Genomic DNA, 18,114 nt, shown 5'->3' with positions numbered 1-18,114 from the left:
CCAGGTGTGTGGCCAGACTCTCAAGCTGCAGTAGGCTGCTCCTAATCCCTTCTGACTCCATGTGAAATACATGTACTGAGAGTGACACAGATAATAAACAGAAACAAAGATTGAATTCATCTGGAGATTAAGAGCTTCTCATGGGTGAAGGTAAGGGAACACAGATCTTCCATGTGTTCAGTGGGTTATGAAGACAGCTAGTTAGGGTATAATAGAGAATAGCACATCTTCCCAAAGGGATATTTTTTTAAAAATGGGAATCTATTCAGAAAATTTGACTCAAGTTTGAAATAAATTCCAGAAGACAACACACATAATCAAAAACTCTGTTCCTCAAAAAATGCTTTGCTAGTTTTATTTAGGATTCCACTCTAGTGAAAGAGATTGACTTGGATGCTGTGGAATTTGACTAATACCCACTGCTAGAGGATGCTGTGGTTCTTAAAACTTCAATGGGCAGTCTAAAAAGCTACTTTTTTTTTCCCCAATATGTAAGGTTCTAAATTAATCTTCCAGCTATCCCATTCAAAAAGGCAAACTGGTCACCGGCACTGTGTAATTCTAATTAGCAGAAGACAGAACTAACATTTCCAGTCTCTCTCCCAGGACCAATGTAACTAACTACATGTGGAGGCACAGTACTGCAGTGATTCTGAAACTTACAGAGATCCAAGTGGTTTGAAACATGTACTTTGATATTCAAATAAGAGTTGAGTAATTTAAAATCTGCTGTGAAAATGATCTCATTTAAAGCCAGATAAAAGTATGTGTAAATTTAAGTGAAATAATGAAAGAACCCAAAATATGTTGATGTCACACTCTATCTCCATTTCTTTTACAGAATAAACAAGGGCAGCACAGAATTTGAAAATTGTATTGGCCTTGGTAGTGCCATTGTTATACCCAAAAAACCACTGAAAATGTTGTTTAGGTTTTAATATCCCACCTGTGGTCTATACAAATTGTATTGCAGTGAGAGCAGAGAAGCAAGTTTTTAATTGTTTTCATTTGTCTACATCTCTCTGAATTTTTAAAATGTAATTTGGATGCCATTAAGACTTTGAAGATGTCAATGCAAATGACTTGTGGTGAAGGAGTAGATCAGGAGTCTATAATAGAATACAGGAATCTCTCCACTGAGGCCCTTACCATCTCTAATTAATAATGTGTATTAAAGCCCAGATTCTATAGCTCAGTGGCACTGCCATTGCACAGACTTTTTTTGGGGGGAATAAAAGGTTATATGAGGGTTCCCATTTTTCATTCTGCCTGTTGCAGGTTTGGCTATTTTCTTGAGCCATGACATAGTTTCTATGACTGTACAGCTTTTCGTTGGCCATGCTTTCTGTGCTTGGAAGCAAAGATCGAAAGCCCATATGGTTAATGTAGCTGAGGCATGTGAACTTACTCCATAGTGTAGTATCTGGCTGGGGGGGGGGTGGGGTGGGGTGGTGGTGTTAATGGCTCCCCAGGGAATAAGTAGACAGTGGGAAGAACGAAGAGGTTTCAGGTGGAGTCAAGGCAGTGAGGTGAAGAAGAGGGCACTTATGAACCTCTGAAAAGACAGGGACCTGCTGGTCTTACCCAGACCTTCAGCTGGTGGTTCCATACATAAAGAAGAAGGTCTCATCAGAGAAGGAGGATCTGGAAAGTTCTCAGTTGTGTCATATGGTGGGTACGGTGAAAAGTGGCTATAGCAGAAATGAAAGGGTTAATATTTTTGTCGATGCAAATGTATAAAATAAAATTAACTAATCACTTGTAATGGAAGTTAAATGTACAGTGCTTAGCAAAATCTGTATTTACAATGAAGTCTAGGTGCGTTTCACATACTAGACTTCAGATGATGGAAATTGTTCTGTTGTAATATTCAGCCACACTGATTGTACATTTCTGTGCTAAAATGCTGTGACCAAAATTAACAAAGACAAGCTCATTTAGTTATCCCTAGAAGTAATACTGATTAATTTAGAAATAAAAATTTTGGTCTTTGAGCTGTATTGTTTATGTCTACTTAAATGCCTTATGAGGTCATGTTCTTAATTTAGTATTTTATCTTAAGATGGTATAAAAAGTAACACTATGTCAACGGAACAAAGAAAGCACATTTTTATTGAATTGTAACACACATTGTATAGCTTTATGGAGTTTTGCTGTTAGCTATATCTACTCTATACTGTTAACTATAATTTCTCTATATTGTCTGCCATTAAGCTGAAATACCTAAATTACATGCACCATGGCTTGGCATTAAAAAAATAGAAAGAAACCCATAAAATATTTATATTCTTGTACCATGGCAAAGGTCAATACTGGGACTGATCTTTCCTAGTTTCTGGTTCATGACGCAATATTTTTTTTTCTCTTCTAGATGTAAAAAATCCTGGAAACAATTTTAATAGGAATGCTGATTTCATACAGAATTTAGTGAAGATACTTAGAAGAGACAACTGTCAGTGTGAAGCTTCTGTCATCGTGTCTTTGCACAGAGATAGCACAGGGTATCGGTATCTGACTCTGTCTTTCTCCCTCTTCGATGCTATATTTATCACACCCCTGGCCATAAAAGGTCTGGAGTGGAGCTCTGACATTCCAGTGACTGCAGGCATTATTTTTGTTCTGGACCTTATGCCCAGTCCTTACCCCTCATCCTGGCTACCTCTTTCTTTGCTGGCTTCATCGTCATTGTATTTTTCTGCTATTCATCCACTTGAGACCTATTCCATTTGCTGCTGTTCATTTGGGGCCTGGTAAGTGTTCCTTTATGACAGAAGACTTTATGTTTCAGGTTTCTTTAATCTGAATCTGTAATGCTGAGTTCATAGTAGCTCCCTTTGTTCTTCTGAGCTCAGCAGTTATTTGAGGAAATTGTAGACATGAACTGAAGACATCTAAGGGTTCAGCTGTGAAACAAAGCAAATTAGTGTAAGGGTTCATTCATTATCCATTCAACTATCCTCTCATATTGTCGCAGTACTGTCAAAAGAAGCATGGGTTACTGAGATACAGAAGGAATTTGTCGAGTAACCTTCTTGGGCTAAGAGAATGTGTAAATAATCTAAATACTTTCTAGTTGCATAGGTTTTCCTGTGATTTGTAAAGCTATTGGCTGAGCTAAAGGAAATGTATTTTTTTTTCCCTGTTTACAAGAGTTCCTGGGTTTTATCTATTTCACTGTTTTCACTGATTGATGGAGTAGATCTTTAGAGAATTACAAAGACTCGTAAACAGTGCAGGAGGTAATGCAAATGAAATCACTTCCTTTAATGTGTAGGTATGACCTATGAACAAGTACAGAACTGTCTGCTTAGCAGTAATTTTTAGAATTCAGTTCAACAGCTACTAACATATAGCTCCAAAAAGAACATGTTCATCTAACTATGGCCACTAACATTTTAGGCCAAACTCTGTAGTTATGAAATGCTACACAGATCTCATACTAAAAGGGGGCTGATTAGTGAACACAGACTAAATGCGTGCAGGTAGCACAGGTTTTATAGAATTTAAGAGATTGGAGTCAATCCGATAATTGCAGTGCTCCAAATAAACCCAAAACTCTTAGAAGGTTTAGATTTTCTCTTCAACTCTGATAGCATCAGATTACTATATCTGATCAGATTAGTGCACCGAACTGATCCTGCCCTGTGAGCAATGCTTGATGTTTCAGAGGAAATAAAAAAACATTACTCATAGTGTGATAAAATACCTATGAAAGGAGTTTCCTCTTCTATGAGGAAACTCTTCCGTGAGTCAGTGTTGTCATTTGAGTTGAACCTGTAGAGCTGACTTCATGCACAGTTCTGCCTTACTGTCTTAGTTTTTGCTTCTGTTATAGATGACTCCTTTTACTCCTGAGGACAGTGAAGTCCAGACCTTGTTTCTAAGAAAAAGGTTTCCTTTGTACATTTAAAATATTCTGACTTTAAGTTCTCTGCTTGTTCTTTTGCTCTGATAAGATGTAAATGAAATTTAACTTCTCCTTAATGGGCAACACATGTAGTGCTTTATACTTGTGGGTTGCCTTCCTTACTTTGAAGCCTGGAGGGTTGTGGGAATCCCTGAGCAACAAAACTTAATTGCTGTTAGCGCTGTGGCTGCTGTATCCATGATGAAGCCAGACAGTGCTGCAAATGAAGCTGGTGAAGGTGAAGGGAAACAACTGTACTATTCTATAGAAGAAAAACAAGATGTTCTCATGTTGTTTCCCTTTCAGTGTACAAGACAATATTTATATGTACTCCTTAACTTTGCCTAGCAGAGATCACAATGTCTTGCAAACCCTAAACCTAGCTCTGTGGAGCTAGGAGGGAAAGCAATGAAATAAAATAGAGACAAAATAATCTGAAACTAGGGAAACTGAGAGGAACGATGCACTACTGGAAGCTAACAAAGTGAAATGAATAATACAAATAATCGATAGGCATTAAAAACATGGACGCTAGACAAAATAATTGGATTCTTTAGACTCACATGAAAAAATAGACAGCAGGAGAAATGAGGGAATTAAAAAAGAACATTGGCTTTTGCCATGGAGAACAATGGGCTAACACCCTTTCCCATTCCTCCCCTTTCCTCAGATAAAAGTAAATGCATAAATTGGTCTCCTTGAAGTCACATTTTTATTGTGATCAGGATATCAGATATTTCCTTTAAGTACTTAGAGACTTCTAAATTACTTTCTTACTTGCTGACTTTCTGCAAACAAGTGATCCGTTCCATCGCACAAAGAGCAGTTCCCTTGAGAGAGCTCTGAAATATAAGAAAGTTGAAACATTGTTTTTTTTTTTTCATAATTTGCCTTAGTCATGGTGAATACCTCTGAGGAGTTACCAAAGAGAATAGTTTGCAATTTGCTGAATTGCTGTCAGAACCAAATAGTAAAGAAAAAGCCAAGGAATGAAATCCAGGAAGCTTAAAGACCAGGGAAAACATATCTTGATTTTCATGAAAGCATGATTAAACTCCAGCTCTGTAAGTGCATTTTATGGCAAAATATCACATCATTGGTCATTAACATGAACAAAACCAGAAGCAGAACAAGTTTCCTATTGTTGTGATTGATATTTAAAAACTCCAAATCCATGAAACAATAGCAAACACCTCTCACTATTGTTTTTGTATCTTTTATAAATTCTTCTGAACATTTCCACACTGTAGCTCATTTCTATTCATAATCATGTATCTTTTCAGGGACATGTAAGCTTAATCACACAAGTGATAAAGGTTATCATAGGGATTTGTAAAGGCAAGCTTACACATTAAAGAAGAAAAGGTCAGTTTTAGCAACAGCAAAATAAACCAGCAACAAAATAAAGATTGAACTGCCAGCTTAAAAACAAACAAAATTAAAGCAAGGGAAACCCTTTCTGCATTCAACCCTCCTCCCATTTTGAGAGGGAAACTACCTCTCACTTGATCATATTTCCTACTACGAGCAACGGCAAGACAATCTACTGATCAGTGTGCAAAGTAAAACTTAGATGGAGCTGTGGTCTGGAAGAAGTTTCTTGACAATATTGAACATGACATTCTAGGTTATAAAAAAAAGCCATTTGGACTAAAGAACATGGTATTTTACTCATTGCATACAGACTGCATCCCTAATCAAGCTGTGTAAGTATGATAAGCCATTTTAAGTGGATCTCTGGTATCACATACAGAATAATTAATGTAATGCATGTTTGCAGAAAAATGTTTTTAATTCTCTATTAAAATATTAAATGGAATCTTAAATTCAATACGAAAATTTGATTACCAAATGAATGATATATTCATGTATTTTTATTTCAGCTAATATAACCTTGTTGGAATTGCTCATGCCTTTTTAAATAATTTATTACTTTGTTCTCTCTTTTGTAATTTAACAAAAATATTTACACTATCTCTGAAGAAGCTGAGCACATGAAATTTCAATAGTTCACAGTAATGAGTGGAGAAGTTGAGCACAGAAAACTTGAATAGTCTGCAATTACAAGACCAACTACAAATGAACAGACAAAATAGTGCAAGATTTTCTGGTCATGATGAATGACATATGAGTGTCTTGAAACTTAAATACAAACCCCTCTTAAAGTCTAAAGCATGTCATAAAAATATAAGCCTTAATTCACTGCATTTGATTTTTGAAATTTTAAGTTCTGTGTTAGTTTGTGTGAAGTTGTGTATTATTTATATGCTAACTCAGAATTTTCTTTGAAAACAGTCCTTGTCTGATATGTTCTTTTTCAGACACTGTCCTGTTTATTTACATTCAGAAATACAGAGAAAAAAAAATAATTAGAAGGCACCCATGATGTCTTTACCTTTCTACCAAAGACACCATGAGCACTATGACCGTGCATATCGCCATAAAGCACTGCAGTCCACTGTAAGCCAGTACCAAAAGGAAACAAAGAACAAATCTGCTGTCTATGCCCAAGGATCTACAGCTTACACGAGGGGCTCTGCAGGCTATCGCCATGCATCTGCAGGAGACTTCAGCCTTGAGTCCTCAGCAGCATATAGTCATGGTTCTTCAGCCTATGACCTAGAGTCAGCAGCCTACAGCTATGGATCTACAGCCTATGATCACTCTGCTGCACAAAGTAAAAGATCTGCTGCCTACAGTCTTGACTCTGAATCCCTCAGCAAGAGCTCAGCTGCCTACAGCCATGGATCTGAATCCATCAATAAACTGGCTGCAGCCTACAGGCTGGGATCTGAATCCTACAGTCTCGGGTAAGTAAATCCATTATATTCTGAAACAAAAAAATCCAGCCACCTCTCATTTAAATCAATGTCAAAACTCTCCCCCTCATCCACAGAACTTGTTTCTGTAACTTGGCGTTAACGTATTTTCCAAGCTTGGTGTCTTCCTTTGGCTTTGGCAACAGGAAGGACTGCGGTCACCTTAGTTTGTTGTACTGATTCATGTCCAACAGTTGGACTGGCATAAGAAGAGCCCTGGCAATGCTGATGTGGCTGAATGATGACATATTCATGCTCCAGACTCCTTAGGCATGAGCCACCTTTCCTTCCAAATTGTTTAGCCATATTAAGAGTCTGAATTTAAGAGTCAGTGTTGAGACAGCTTTTGGGTTGAGGCTGTCTCTTATCTGCCCAGACTGGGGTAATAAGAGAACTTATTACTCTTATTACAAGGGGAAATCCTGCATGAGCAATTTGGTGGCCTTCTATGACGGGGCTACAGAACTGATGGACAAGGGTAGAGCAGTTGATGTCATCTACCTTGTGCAAAGCACTTGACACTGTCCCACATGACATCCTTCTCTCTAAATTGGAGAGACATCAGTTTGATAGGTGGACCACTCAATAGATAAAGAACTGGCTGGAAGGCTGCATGCAAAGAGTTGTGGTCAATGGCTCAATGTCCAGCTGGAGACCAGTAACGAGTGATGTCCCTCAGGGATCGGTGTTGGGACGGGTCTTGTTCCACATCTTTGTCGGCGACATGGACAGTGGGATTGAGTGCGCCCTCAGCAAGGTTGCCGATGACACCAAGCTGTGTGGTTCCGTTGGTACCCTGGAGGGAAGGAATGCCATCCAGAGGGACCTTGACACACTTGTGAGGTGGGCTGATGCCAACCTTATGAAGTTTAACCATGTCAAGTGCAAGGTCCTTCCTACACCTGGGTCGGAGCAATCCCAAGCACAGCTACAGGTTGGGCGGAGAAGAGATTCAGAGCAGCCCTGCAGAGAAGGACTTGGGGGTGGTGGTCAATGAGAAAATGAACATGAGCTGGCTTCAGTGTGCGCTCGCAGCCCAGAAAGCCAACTGCATCCTGGGCTGCATCAAAAGGAGCGTGACCAGCAGGTCGAAGGAGGTGATCCTGCTCCTCTACTCTGCTCTTGTGAGACCTCCCCTGGAGTATTGTGTGCAGTTCTGGTGTCCTCTACAAAAAAAGACATGGAACTGTTGGGACAAGTCCAGAGGAGGGCCACAAGGATGATCAGGGGACTGGAGCACCTCCCATATGAAGATAGGCTGAGAAAGTTGGGGCTGTTCAGCCTGGAGAAGAGAAGGCTGCATGGAGACCTCATAGCAGCCTTCCAGTATCTGAAGGGGGCCTATAAGGATGCTGGGGAGGGACTCTTCATTAGGGACTGTAGTGGTGGGACAAGGGGTAACAGGTTAAAACTTAAACAGGGGAAGTTTAGATTGGATATAAGGAAGAAGTTCTTTACTGTAAGGGTGGTGAGGCACTGGAATGGGGTGCCCAGGGAGGTTGTGAATGCTCCATCCCTGGTGGTGTTCAAGGCCAGGTTGGACAGATCCTTGAGTGACATGGTTTAGTGTGAGGTGTCCCTGCCCATGGCAGGGGGGTTGGAACTAATTGACCTTAAGGCCCTTTCAAACCCTAACTATTCTATGGTTCTGTGATTCTAACTTAGGGCTGGTTATGCAAGTTTGAGCTGACATGTCCGTATATCATTAAACAATTCTTCTTTGTCCTAATGATTTCACTTCTATGTTGAGTGATTCAAGAAACCAAAATTTTCATACAGCATATTGGCTGAGGCATACTATTTCCAAAGTAAGAATACCACAAAGAAGTGTTCATCTTGCATTAGAAGAGCAGCTATTCTTAGCTGCCATGTTTTTTGTTTAATTAAGATAAAGAAGTTGTTCAAGTATTACATTAGCAGAATATTTTAGATATCATAGCCTCACATTATTTGTATGTATCTCAGAAATTTACAGAAATTAGGGGTATATTAAAGTAAGATTAGAATAGCTGTTAGCAATAGAAGAAATATTCAACAAATTATAACCCAAAACACCTGCTTGCTGTTATATTAATGTAGAATTTAGAGTATTATTAGCAGAACTGATCAAGAGTTGTCCATTAGAAAATTTTAATTTTGAAAACTGAATATTCTCCAAGAATATTGGATGATGGAACTTTTTATGAATTATGGGAGTTTTGGACAAAACCACTGTGGGAAAGACAAACTGTACTGCAGAAAACTATACATTATGATTACAGCCCTCACTTGTTTTTCAGGAGTTCAGGGTCAAGTCTCCATTTGCCATGGTCTGTTCATGAATTTGAATCTCAAGCTGTTACAGCCCAGATGAATAACTTAACTATTTGACTGTCTTGGGCTGAGTAATACCCAGTCTTTGTTGTTTAAACAATTTCACTTGTGCAAATAATTAACCACTGAGTGTAGCAGTGAGAATCTAATTTATAATTTGCTGATGAAGGGAAGCGAACGGGAGATGCTGGAACTGAGGGTTGTTTTCAGAGCAAGTTGGATAGGGGAAGATATCCCAAATTTCTGCAAATGCAGCTGTGCCTTCATGACCCTAACCCAAAGCCTTCTCCTTCTCATACAAAATGTTCCCACAAGAAATGGGAACATTACTTGAAGTTGAAAAAAAATATTGAAAAAAAGTCTGCTTCCAAGTCGCAGTTATGTACTTCAGCAACTCTGGCTTCTCAGATGAGTTTCTTCTGAAACCTGTATATTCTCACCAAGAGCTCTATCATCAGCAAATTAATTAATATTAAAGGAAATGGAGTTGCTTAATTGGGAAAGATGGGTTTCCTGAAATTTTGTGTGAGATAATAGCTTTTGTTTTAAAATAGTATATTTTGTGATACTTCTAAGCTCCTCTGTCGTACATGAGTTGCCAACAGATTGGTAAATTATTCTGGTAATCAGAGATAAGAATATATCAGCTGTATCTTCTTTTTTTCTGTGGTCCTGTCCTTGTATGGGATGTTTGAGAAAATCACTGCTGCTCTGTAAGACTAGGACTCAGGAGATTCAGGCCACACCGATTCAAATCTCTCTTGCACAAAACCTAATATATGACAGAATACAATTCTGAATGATAATCTCAATATTTAAGTTAATTTTATGTTTAATATGGCCTCTGTGTTGGTATTTGGTTCTTGGAGCCCATTTTGCTGCAATTTGCAAGAGGTAAATTAGAACAAATGATGTGACTATGCAGTTAAATATAGTGCAAATTTTAAGTAATACTTTCCAAATTTGTACTGTGTTCCCCAGATAGCCCAAAACACTTTGAGGGATAATGAGGAGATAAAAAATATCACTAAAATAAATTGGGCAAATCAGACTTTCTGTTTTCATCCATACCAAAGGAACGGTGTAGAAAAAAAAAGCCCCCCACAAAAAAGGGAAAATGAGTCTCCAAACTCTTTCAATTTTCATAAAGTAGAAATGGTCTTGAATTGAAATGCTATGTCTAAATGTCCTACAAGAGTGGTGGTTGCTTGAAACCTGAATGGACATATGAATCCAGCTAAAATTCTTTGTCTAACAATTGATTATTGCATATCACTGGATTTTAATATCAGATCTATGTTTGTGTATAATGGATGTACTTTTGTGGATAAGCCCCATTAAGCCCAACAGGAAAATACACTATTTAAATACTATAGTCACTTCTTATTTTTATTTGAAGTAGCTTTTGCTAAACTTCATTATGCTTGCAAAATTTAAGTCTCATCCTTTTCTGTAGCTACCATACAGAAGAGAGTGTTCATAAAGCAATGGTGTTAAGGTGCAGATGGTGCTATATGAGGAATTTATCATGGGAAAGCAGTGGAGAAGGACTAGGGACTAGGTAACCTGCAAGACCATAACCTGAACCCAATTCTCTGATGTCAAAGCTTTGCTTGAGCACAAAACGTGCCCAGAGCATGGACACAGACAGCTTGAAGGAGCTGCAGCTTGCTTTTTCATGAGGATAGAAGAGTATCCATTTGCAAGTGGGCTGTCCCTTCCTCACATTTCAAGTCTTCACACCATAAGAGCTTGAAGAAGTAAAAGGGAAGAAACAACAACTGGCGAAACCAAGAGCAAGTACAGAAGCTAGCAGCTTTGCTGGTTACAATTTGCCAGAGCTGCAAAACCCTGGTCTCCTAAAAGAAAGCATCACCTTGTAATGTTTACCACTTCACACCTAGCCTCCCTACCAGCTTGTGGGGCCATCTCTAGCCATATGCAGGCAGGGTCTGTAGAGACGAGGGGTGGCAGCTCTCTCCCACGACGTGTTGTTGTGGCCACCCATCCTCTTCTATGTTCCATCCTCAGGGGCTGCTCTCAGGTGGGAGAACTTTTTTTCCACAGCTCTGCTCCATCTTCTGTGTGCTTCTGAGAATCTTTGAGGCAGGTCTGTCGAAGCTGCTTATAGCACTACAGGCCCGTCAAACAGGAGTGCTGGATTAAACCCCTTTACCTCTTCTTCAGAAGCTCCATTCAATTGCCTCTGCTAAAACTTTCACTGTTTTATCATGAGTTGTTTTCCTGGCTAGCAGCATCAGATAACTCCATTTTGTTGCAGACAGTTTATCTGCCACCAAATGAGAGACATGCTTAGAGAGAAAATAGAAGTTATTAATGTGGCTCAGGTATTTGCATATAATTTGCAGGTCAAAATAGCAAGGAACACATGGTATAATTCAGGTGAACCAAGCAAACAGAGGAGACATGCCTTACTAAATTGCAATTAACTAGGCTGCCAGAGAGTAAGAGTGAATGCTTTTCTGAGCAATATTGTAATCAGGATCGGGGCAGGGCTGAGTAAATAATGCACTTTAAGAAACATGAGAAGACTATGATCTTGGCACTGCTCATCCTTTGATTTTTTTTATAGGTGAGGGTTAAGAAGGTGGCTTCCAAACGTCACAGCCAAGCATGGAAATCATTTTAATGAGACCTGCTATGTGGAAACAATTCCCCTTTTAAAAAATTTGTTGTGGAAGCTGTGTTAGCGAACAGCGTGATTATTGCCAGCAATATTGCCTGAGCCTGTAACAAATCTGTCATCAACTTAAAATTAATATAGTCACCAGAGAGTGCCTCTCATCTTTAGAGCCTGGCTTTGAAGAGCTTTCTTCTGAAAATCCTTTTTTTTTCTTTCCTGTAACTGGGTTTTCCAATCCATTGTCTTCTCTTTCTGTGAGCAAATTCAAACATGGAATGTTAGGAAAGAGGCAGATGCTAGAAGCAGATCAAATGCCTCTTGGTTAATGGAGCTCCTTTGGTAGGTACAGCTGGTACAGCCATTGTGCATACCAAAATGCATTCTTTTCTGTTGTCAGAATGAAGTGAGAGAGATATGTAACAAAAGCATGCTAAGGACAAGATACATGATTTTCTAGAGGCAGGTGCCTTTTCATCCAGGGGTGGAATACCTAATAGGCTGTTATGGTCCATATTTCTATGTTCACTGAGTACGGACTCTGTGCAGGGTGGGGAAACCTGCTCCTTCAGGCACAGAAACAAGGGCAGTGCCAATATATTGAAGTATATTTCTATCTGAGAACACAACATCAAAACAAAACCCTCTGCTTGGGATTTTTAGAGGCCCTGTGCAGTCTTGTTGTCTTTAGCTCTTCTATTGGCCTAGAAGGAAAAGCTAATAGCATCTATCTGTTTTTTATATCCGTACAGGACAATGCCTGTGTCTTTAGCATTTACAGTCAGCCAACTCCCAATTCAGTGACAGAGAAAGTAGGAAAATGCTGGTGTTGGTATTTTAACAAGCTGAAAACCATTAAGAAATGAGGACAGTAGGCTTGGGCTATCAACCTTGATAAGGCAGTGCTGATAGTATCTGACCTGGAAAAACACACACATAAACCAGCTAGGCATATCAAATGAGGCTAAAAGCTGTTAAAAGGTCATGGTACTGTTCCTCCCTGTGAAACTAGAGAGCACCGATACCCTGCTCCTTCTCCTGCAGGGAGATTCTGTTCCACATATCAGGTAAAAGGTTGGAACATTTTAAAATAAAGGGCAAGATTTTAAAATCTGGTTAAAGAAAGCAGAGTCCCCCTTTGGGCTACATAAATAATGGCTGTGGAGTTTGTTTTTTGTGTTGCAGAGGAAGAAATAGTAATAACAAAAAAGGAAAACAGGGAAATAAACCTCATGACAAAAATAGTGATCAGTTTGTTTTCCTATGGAAGAGCTCCATTTGAATGTGCATTTCTACTAGCCTCCATATACTTCTGCCTGAATGAAAGCAAATGGTAGGAAGGTTTGGAAAGGAGAAACATTTTCTGCTGCTTTGAATTTATTCATCTCAGCTCTTGGTTTATGCAGCGCAATTCTAAAAAAGATTTGTGAGTGACTCTGGATACCTGTCAGAAAACACCAGCTGGGTGCTCTGATGTGGCAATGAAGCAATTAGGTATTTAGGAGCAGCTGTGAAAGAAAGTGAAAATAAACCAGAAAGTGTATTGTCTCAGTGTGTTAATCTAAGGTATGCTCATAGCTGAAATACTGGCTGCAGTTCTGATCATATCATCTCAGAAAGTACAGTCTGAAACCAGAAAAGGGTCAGATATCGAAAGAAGGGTAACAGGAGATGTGGAATGCCTTCCGTTGGGAGAAGGGGCTCTTACTTTGGGAAGTGCACAAATGTGGGTATGTAACATTAAAGTATAAAATAGTGAAAGATGTGCAGAGAGAAAAAGAAACAAATTTCCACACAGAGCAGAATGTAAGCACAGAAGAGATTATAAAGTGGCAGATTAAAACAGGTTCAAAAGAAAGTGCTATATTCATGTGCTACAGTCTGGATACAACCTCTAGCTCAGGATGTCCTTAAGTCTTTCCTTGAAACCAAAAGGATGTATCAAGGGAGGTATTTCTCTACATGAACTTTCTTTTTACCTGCCCTTGACCAGGAAGAGGAAACAGGCCTAAAAGCACCATTGGCATTATTCAGTGAAACACTTCTCACCAGAGTCTTGCTTGGTCCAGGTCAAGTTTCTTAGGTCCCTGTTTCTCAGACTTCATTGTGATGGAGATCTCCGGCATTAATCTGAAAACTTTGGGGGATATTTTCATAAAGCCAGCTGCGGTGGGCAGAAAAAAATGAAAATGCGATATTCAACTTCAAACACTTGAAGTGTTTGGTTAAAAAAAACAACCACCAAATAGACAGAACCTATAGCAATTTATCCTTTCCTTTTCAAATAATTTTAGAGAGTTATAAGTGAAAAATAGGGGGAAAAAAACCCAAACACACAGAAAAGTCACCATCAAAAGTTCTAGCGGTCTAGCAGAGAGTAATGGGAACTATTATATGCACTCCCAGTTAATTCTCTACATAAGTGTGTAATCTGGACCTTAACTGAAAACTAAATTGACAGGACAGCCAAATTCGTTAGGAACAAAGATCTGGTCTGCATTTAACAGTGCTGAAAATGCCTGAGCTGAAATTTTCACCACATTTCATCTAATTTTATGAAAATAGAAACTTTTTTGACATTTAAAGTGATCTGCAAATGAAGATCCTTTTCAATCTCGAAACAACCAGTAATCAAGTGGCCTCCTAAAACAGCTCAGCCTAGTGTCCCTAGGAGATCTGTTTGCAGTCAGGGTCAAAATTCCAAGTTTGTCCCATTTTAAAATAGGACAGCAATAAAAGTCACCTGCTTAGTAAAGAGCTGCAGCTTCTTACAGACTGTAGTTCAGGTATGAAAAATAATGAAAATACTTTGCCTTTGACATTTCTTACCACCTATTTGATGAGTTCTCCCAATGCATGTGTCATTGGCCGTAGTGACTGCACCACATTGTTGTCCAACCCAAGAGCGGGTCCATTGCATGCCCTCTTCCAAGTTGTCTCTTCATTTTTATTTTACTCTGCCTGGACTGTTCCCAGATGTCTTCTGCTTGTATTTCTGTCCCTAAAGTTGGATCTACCTCCCTCTGACTCTCTCCCTGGCTGCACAGGGCAGTGCCTGGCATCAGACCCTGGAGGAGGCAGCATCACTCACTTGTAGACTTGCTCTATGCCTTGGCTGATCCAGTGGTACCTGATGTGGTAAACCTTTGGCCCCAGTCCTGGATGTGTGCAACAGCTCCTCTCTGGCTATGCTTCTGTTTGTATGGGAACCAGAATACAGGGGGAGGGAGGTGTGAAGGAGAATGAGTACAGGTCTGCTTTTAGCCCCTATACTGGATATTTCTTGACAGTGGTGCTGTAGGCTTGGAGGTGGTATCTATAAAGTGGGCACCTGGGAGCACAGGGGAGGGGGCTGCCTCACTGCTATGCCAGGCAAGCCAGATACAGTCAAGTCTGATGAGAAGTGGACTAAGCAGAAAGGAAGGGAATCTTACTTACAGTGCTGGGAATAGCAGGGTAAAGAGATAAGGGCTGGAAAGCAGATGTGGGAGGAGATGTGAAGTTCAGTCAAGGAACTAGATGGAGAAGGAGGATAGATGATAGTAAGAAAGCCATTAAGAGAGCTAGAGAGCAGGAGACTGATTTATCAGGCATTGGGTAGGAAGACGATTTGGTCTGAGCAAAGGGACAGGCACAAAGAAACAAAGGAAGGAAAGATCAGAGAATGAAACCGGACCCATGTGTTTTCACACACACAGTCTCACATGGTAGATTATTAACACATATTTCAGAAATTAAGCACTCCTCCTGGTATGATTTGTGTTGGTGGCAACTCTGGAGCTTGGTACTTTCTTTCACAGGGTTGCAGCCAAGGGAAAACATTAGCCCAGGCATGTATCTGTAATCTTACATTATGCATGTGTAACATTCTCAGGAACCCAGTATTAGCATGAGTTCAGATTATATGTGTACAGCATGTTATGTAGAGACACCAGTGTAAGCTACCCAGGGTATGGGAAGCAGGTTAGCCATGTATGGGCTAATGAGCTGTGCAAAGAAGCCACATGCCTTAATTCTGTCCCTTTACCTGTGCACATAAGGGGTAAGCTTATGCCGTGTAGACAGACCCTCAGACCAGAACTCACGTATGATTTCCCTTGGTGATGTTGAGACAGATGAATAGACACTTTGGAAGTTAATATAAGGCTGACAGCTAATTAGGCTATTCCATGGGTCTGTGAGTTAGAGATGTGCTGCATTAGGAAAGGAGGACAGAGTTATTTGGAGCTTTGCTAACACAGTTTGTAACCATGTTAAAAATGAACCCAAAATCGCTGCCTCAAATATGCTTCACACTGTTCAGAATCCCTCCTCAGCTGGTGGAGAAGGGAAGCCTTGCTCTTCTTTCTCTCCACTCATTCTCCATTTATCTGTGCTATGTGAAATGGTGTTTCTTCACTTAGCTCTACATTTTCAATGGATTGGGGTGGTATGGGAGAGCAGTGGGAATGGCAATGCTAGTTAATGAGCAGTACGCTGCCCAGCAATTTCTGTAGAGATATTTATGTGCAATATTACTTTGATTACATTTGCACACCAACATTTTGTTTGAGGAGTAGATAACTTCAGGACTGTAAATTTTGGAAAAGTAGAGATTATGAGTTCAGGTACAATCTTTAGAATTACTCAGTGGCCTCACCGACTTCAGCATCTACCAAAACTGGGTATGCCAACTCTCCAAGTCCCAAACCAAGAAGCTATTAAATGTGCATTGCTATCAGGTATAGTGTTTATTCTCTCTATGTAGATTTAATATCACAGGGCATCAGTATTACATTAGTAATGATGAATTTGTCAAAAGTGCATTTATTTAATTGTTTAATAGCTCTGAAGATAGGGCTATGCAAATTGTATTTTCTTGCTTATCTAGAGAGCAGTGATTTTTAGTACTTTAATCTTATTTTTAAGTGTTTCTTAACAGCTTTTTTTTTCTTAATTTAACAATATTATTTTTATTTCAGACTGAAAAATTCCAATTTAATGATTGAAGATCAATCCTATAAGATGAGTCCCAAAGCAAAGAGGGCAAAACAAAATTTCATGTCTGAGGGCAAAGAGAACGAAGCCATAGACTACTCAGTGCCCATATTCACCGGACGGTATGTTCGTTTTCCTTTTGTTTGGTACTGTCTTTCTGACATTTTTTTAACAAATTATAAAAGAACGTCTATTAATCTTTTCTCACACCCATGGATCTCAAGGTGATTGCACTTCACACGAGTGATAACAAGACAAAGAGAAGTCAGCTGATTGGCAGAAAATGAGACAATGATCATCCAGAGTCAGGACAAATGAACCTAGGTGTCTGGACTTTGTTTTGTACACAATGCCAGGGTGCTTTCTATGAAATTAATATATAATTATAACCCTGCTTACTGGAAACCAGGCAAAAATGTTGTACACATTATTTAGTTTATTCTTTTGGTTTTGAGGCAGTTCTGTAATTCAGTGCCTCTTACCAAGCATTAAATATAGAAATAATGAAATGCTGTGTTAATGTTTTGTCCTGGCACAGGAAAAATCTGGAATGAAGCCAAATACTTTCTCAAATCCATTGTAATGATTCATACTGATCTCACATGTTGGTATTTATTGCATGATTACTATTGATGTAATAGATCTTACTTCAGCAGTGTCCTCAATGAAGCTGAATGCGAACTTTGTGTGGAAGCCAGACCCAACATGAGCAAGGAGCCTCCCCTGCCCTTTTTGGGGTATGGCATACTGATCTTATTAGGAGTCTCTGGCAGCTCAAACATAGTCACTTGTTCAGATTTATATATACCAGGTTGTGGGGTGGAAACCTGGTTCCTGATTGAAGGTCAGGAGAAAAATTTCTGGCTCACTTGCAGTTGAACAGAACGTTTCTTTCAACTTGTCTTTCTTCTGCCACACAGCATTTTCATGGAACACTTCCAAGCTGTTTCTGGGAGCCAGTGTTTTTCTGTCTAGTGCTTAATCAACACCCAGTATCACTTCTTCATTGCGTCCAAACTTGTGCTAATGTGCGAAAATGGGTTCCTCCTTGTCAGTGGGAGACATTACTGCTCTGGCTTTTTGAGTGTTTGTGATACTTTTGCTGTTTTGTTATTATTTCCCTTCACTATCTGGAGCAATTTTTTTCTCACCCCTTGTATTCCTGTGTCAGATTCATTGCTCTTTGATACAAACCACATTTAGAAGCACACACTGTTGCCTTTTTAAACCATTGCTTTGGAGTTTCAGCTATATCTTCTGTGATAGAAGTACATAAATATGTCTCAGACAAAACTTACAATGACATATTTTCAAGGCTTCTCACTACCTTTGCATCTGTGTGTCTTCCTCAGGCACAAATCTCATCCCTTCTTATTGTGTCTTGAGTCTACAAAAGTAAAATTTATAGTGTTGGTCGATAGCTGAAAGTCATGACTAATGGCTAGGGATAGCGTGTA

General features: G+C 39.4%; 1 protein-coding gene across 1 annotated transcript in view; it reads left to right on the top strand.

Annotated features, from left to right (window-relative positions):
* The first annotated feature begins 2,571 nt into the window (after nucleotides 1–2,571).
* The window catches only part of MYOM1 (myomesin 1), a 75,332-nt gene continuing 59,789 nt past the window's right edge, over nucleotides 2,572–18,114 (top strand). Inside the window, exons 1-3 of the mRNA XM_061448709.1 lie at nucleotides 2,572–2,750; nucleotides 6,229–6,717; nucleotides 16,642–16,779. Of these exons, the coding sequence (XP_061304693.1) occupies nucleotides 6,290–6,717; nucleotides 16,642–16,779 (566 nt within the window). The 5' untranslated portion in view covers nucleotides 2,572–2,750; nucleotides 6,229–6,289. The remainder of the gene's footprint in view (nucleotides 2,751–6,228; nucleotides 6,718–16,641; nucleotides 16,780–18,114) is intronic.

The sequence above is a fragment of the Pezoporus flaviventris genome, unplaced genomic scaffold, assembly GCF_033815535.1.
Source record: "Pezoporus flaviventris isolate CSIRO_AGI_PZ_B2104156 unplaced genomic scaffold, CSIRO_AGI_Pfla_v1 ptg000007l, whole genome shotgun sequence".
Classification (NCBI taxonomy): Eukaryota; Metazoa; Chordata; class Aves; order Psittaciformes; family Psittacidae; genus Pezoporus; species Pezoporus flaviventris.
The sequence above is the reverse complement of the archived record's forward strand: the minus strand, read 5'-3'. Positions and strand labels throughout refer to the sequence as shown.